The sequence below is a fragment of the Poecilia formosa genome, unplaced genomic scaffold (genome assembly GCF_000485575.1).
Source record: "Poecilia formosa unplaced genomic scaffold, Poecilia_formosa-5.1.2 Scaffold132, whole genome shotgun sequence".
Lineage (NCBI taxonomy): Eukaryota > Metazoa > Chordata > Actinopteri > Cyprinodontiformes > Poeciliidae > Poecilia > Poecilia formosa.
Window position 1 is genome coordinate 180,928 of NW_006800071.1, and position 4,833 is coordinate 185,760.

General features: G+C 36.3%; 1 protein-coding gene across 5 annotated transcripts in view; it reads right to left on the reverse strand.

Annotated features, from left to right (window-relative positions):
• fam13a (family with sequence similarity 13 member A) overlaps positions 1-3,045 on the reverse strand; it is a 64,522-nt gene extending 61,477 nt beyond the window's left edge. For 3 of the 5 annotated variants that reach the window (XM_016676350.1, XM_016676346.1, XM_016676347.1), the window contains exon 1: positions 2,767-3,044. In XM_016676350.1, coding sequence (XP_016531836.1) covers positions 2,767-2,793 — 27 coding nt within the window. In that variant the 5' untranslated portion in view covers positions 2,794-3,044. Of the gene's footprint in view, positions 1-2,766 lie in introns of all 5 variants that reach the window. The other 2 variants (XM_016676349.1, XM_007561959.2) reach the window with 2 other exon arrangements.
• Between the last annotated feature and the right edge of the window lie 1,788 nt (positions 3,046-4,833).

A 4,833-nucleotide genomic window follows, 5' to 3' on the forward strand; every position in this document is an offset into this window, starting at 1 on the left:
AGGTTTTTATTTATTAGCTTAAATGCAAAAATGTTTATGTTTTGTACAGTTTTGACTGAATTAGTGTTCTGTGTAATTCTTTCAGTAACTGGGCTTCTTTTGAGTCTGTATTTAAATCATTATTAAATTAGTTTGGCGATCACGTCGTCATTCGATTAATCACGATTAATCCGATTAATCGTTTCATGTTCAGTCTGCAGGCGGTCTAAGGTGATCTAGAACCAGAATCCAGATCAAACACATTCCTGAGTGTTTGTCACTCTGTGGGAATGAAGGTGAAAGTGAAGAGAGAAACACAAAGCTCTCCTGATCCCAAGGTCTTGTCACAGGATCATTCTGTGGACTGAAAAAACTCTCCGCTCAAACAGATTGTGCTGTCACTTAGTAATTTCACTTTCTGCCAGGCCTTTGGGAAGAAGCTGGCTGAGAACAAAAGGTTTCAGGAAGCCATTTTCCTCTATTGTTTTCAGAGACAGTCAGCTGTGACGCATCCTCTGTAATCCTCCCGCGTTTTGACAATGCTTTCACACTTCATGCACACAAAGACACAGTTCTATGAAAAAATGTTTTAAACCGCATCTCCAGTTGGCTTTCATTTAGCAGAAAACGTTGAAAAATATGTATTTAGTTGATTTTTCTTTCTGTATTGTATCAACGCCTCTTGAAGATAAATCTTATGCTGTTGAAAATCCAGTTTATTTGCCTTTAAATGGTAAAAAGAAAAGCAGATTTAAGTATGTTCATTACAGCCATAAATAACTTGACAAATTCCCTCTGCCAAAGCTGAACAGGTTTTGGTGGAGGCAGTGTCATGATATGGGCCGGCATCTCCCTTAAAGCTGCAGTATGCAACTTGAAGAACATATTTTTTTGCATATTTGTTGAAACTGTCTCTTCATTGTGACAGAATCGTATGAAACAGATCATTTGCCTTCTTCCAGTGCTATCGAGAAACAACCAATCAGAGCCAGGAGGCGGGTCTTATCGCTGTTAATCACGCTGCTCATTCTTTCTCTCCTTCCACCGCTGCTGCGCTGCAGATAGCTGCTAGTTAGCATAGCTACCGATGATGGCGGATAACCAGTTTTCCTGCAACAGTAACTTGTTTCTCTGTCATTAGCACATTTAGTAGTGAATACATGAGGATGATTGACAGTGCTAGGACCCGCCTCTTGGCTCTGATTGGTTGTTTTTGGTTTGGAGCGGCGCATTTCTTCAGATGGGAAAAGTATCTCAGAAAATAAATTATTTTTTTTAGCAAATAATCTGTCTCATATTATACCGTCTCAACATGGTGACAGTTTTAACAAATATGTAAAAATATATATATATTTTTAAAAATAAAAGTTACAGAATGTGATGTTGTCCCGCAGCAGTGTGTGACCAAGCTGGTGATCGGGCCTGTTTGTCGTTTCATCAAACTTCGATCATGTAAACCAAAACATGACATCCACTTCCCAGATAAAACCAATTCTGTAAAACAACCACTAACTCTGTAACTGATTAGATGAATCATCTAAAAATATTGATCTCATTATGATTGATTTAGACCAGTTAATACAGATTTAACATTTTTCTAGATATGAAGTGCTCTAATGTCAGAAACACTTTGAAAATACTGTTTATGTGTGTGAAAAAGTAGAAGAAATGTTTCTTAAATCACTAATGTGCTTTAAATAATCTCTGTTGAGTGGAGGATAATCCAGTTAAAATAAGGTTTTAACTGGATTATTTAAATTATTATTAGCTTAACTGATTATTATTATTATTATTATTATTATTATTATTATTATTATTATTATTATTAGTTATACATATTATTATGTAGAACTTGAGTTTCCAACTCATTTTCATTTTTGGCCATATAATGATTATGAATGTCCTAAAAGAACGGGTTTGATACCTGTTACAGTTTTTATTGATTGCTTTGAGGAAGTTTTTATGAAAACTACTAATTCCAGTCGCAGATTTTGTCACGTATAACTTGGGAAAATGTCTTAGGAGTGAATAAATTTTCATCCATAGTAAGGAATTACTTACTTTAAATAAGCTCTTATATCTTGCTGAGTTACTTGTAAGTTAGTTTGTCTTATGGAAGTCTACGACGGTATCTGAACTGGAAATTGGACCAAAAACACTTGGTAAGATTTTGTATTCTTGCAGTGAAGAACTGAAACATTTTGTTGGGAATCCTTCATTTCCTTTAAACCAGAGATTTCAGAACTGAGTTCGTGGACCAAACGTCCCGGCCGGATCATCTCGTCCTGCTTTCTGCTCTCTGATTCATGGAGGGACGACAGGCCCCGGCATGTCTTTGCCCTCCTCCTCCCCCTGCAGCTCCTTTTTTCCAGGCTCCCTCCAGTATGTGGGTGGCCACTGGGCCAACTGGCAGCAACAGCTCCACAGACGTCAAAAACAGCTCGGAAAAAACTTACAGTCGGGAAGAAAAAAAGGAGGAAAAGGGAAGTTTTAAACAAGTGACGTAACCAAGTGATGAAATAACAGAGGTGAAAAGTCAGGAGTTTGTGAAAAGTGTATTTCTTTGTGTTTTACATGCATTGTTATTTAAGAAAAGAGATGAAATAAGTGCATTTGATCACTTGGTCCCCCTTTAAAAGATAAAGTTACTTCTACTTCATGAAGAAAAGCAGGACTGAGAGCAGGAAACAAACATATTTGGCATTTTCCCCCCAACACAGCCACTCAGAGGAGCACCGGCTCATTATTTTTATCCTTAAACTCACGTTCACAAGTTGCTTTACTTACACAGATGGTCATAGCTCCTGCCCCCATTCTTCCACCAAAAAAACTCCAACAGAGGCTTAAAGATGAGGGGCAAAACTGCAGCTATCCTCTTCCTCCTCCTCCTCCTCCTCCTCCTCCTCTGTCAGAGGAAAAACCCCAGACCTCTGCCCAGAGGTCCGCCTTTAATCCTCAACATTTGAATCCTCCAAAAGCAGAAAGAAGATCCAGTTATGAAGAGTTTGTTGGTCAGTCAGTGCCGGTAGATTCAGCGCCGTTCAGCCCCATGAGGCACAGATTAGTCCCTCTTCCTCCCTCTTTATTCCCCTCTGCTCTCCCATGCTGAAACCCGAGCCGAGCTCTCCCATTGGCTCACTGAGGCGCTCATGTGACTCGGGATAAAATCCCAAACATGAACACGTCCTGCAGACTCCCTCTGCAAGGAAATGAGGCTGGGAAGATAGAGGATGATAACAGGGAGGAGAGGAAGACTGANGTTGAATTGGCATATTTACATAACTTACAAGAAAATATTTTTCCCATGCTTTTTGTGACATAATCTGAAAATGGAACTAGTACTTTTTCATCAATATTACTTTAAACAAACTACTACTTCTTGCTGAGAACTTACTTGTAAGTAAATTTATCTTATTTCAACTGAACTAAGATATTTGCATGAGAAACTGGACTAAAAATACTTGGTACGTTTTTGTTTTTGCAGTGCAAACAGGTGGACTGACTGAGAAATGTCTGAACTGAGATACGTTTCAGTTCTTAGTGGCTGATGAAAACATATTTCATCAGATGGAACATTTTATTTGTTTATTTCATTAACTTACAGTTAAAATAAACCTGTGACATGTTGACATAAAGAAAAACTTTGAATTAAAAGGAGTTTAAAGAAAGAAAAATCTTGCATATTCTACCACAATGTGTTTTTTTCCCCAATAAAAGAATCCAAAAAAATATAATTATTGTGAATTCTTTATCCTTTACCTGCACAGCAAGAAATTAATAAGTAATATTTTAATAAAAACAGATATTAATATAACTTTTACTTTAATGCTTAACTTTTTGAGCCAATTATTTTATATTGTGTTGATTGATAAAATGCTTTTATTTCACTTCCAGAAACAAAAATAATTTTTTCTTCTAAAATCTTTGCTGTGTTTAACCAGGTATAGTGGCCGGGTGAGCCCAGTTGTGTTTCTGAGTAAATGTTGCTGGATGTTTGTGGCATGACTTTGCGTGAAATAAAATAAAAACAAGTAAAAGATAAATTCTTTATGTTGTTCTTAACATTTTCAGGTCAAGAATTACAAGGAGTGTGCAACTGAAGCAGATTTCTACCATCTTTAAACTGCAGTTAAGAGCCACGCAAAATTATTCAATATGCAGAAAAAGTAGCTACTCTAACTGAATAAATTAAAAAATTGAAGTAATTCATTTAAATTGGATCAATTAAACTAAACTACAGAGTTGCACTGTTGGTGGTCTAGTTTAAATTTTAAAATATTGACAAGAAAATCTAAACAAAACATAAAGATATCAAGAGATTCAAATACATCAAATTGATTAAATGCAAATTATTCCCAGAATCCTGTCTGGATTCTGGGAATAAATCTGAAATTATAAAGATAATTTCAGATTTAAGATTTTTTCTGAAACATTAGGGTTTTATGGAACTTTTTTATTGCTTTCTATTCATTTTATTTCCTGTGTGGAGTAAAATAAAGTTTATCCCCCCACAGATTTCCAGTTAAGCTGATCTGAGACGAGGACATAATGACCAGATGCTCCCAGTCCGTCTTTACTGCCATGACTACATGCGTGACGTCATGCAGAGTGTTGGTAAAACACCAGAGGTGAATGAAATCACTGCCTCAACATGTGCAGAGGAACTCAAACGCAGCCAGATGCATATACATGTATCATTAACTATTCAATGATTCTATTGATTACTTGTCAGATGAAAAAATGGTCACATTCTGCAGATTTTTCATAAACCACTAAAGCTTATTTTATACAATAATACATTATACACTGCTCAAAACCATAAAGGGAACACTCAAATAACACATCCTAGATCTG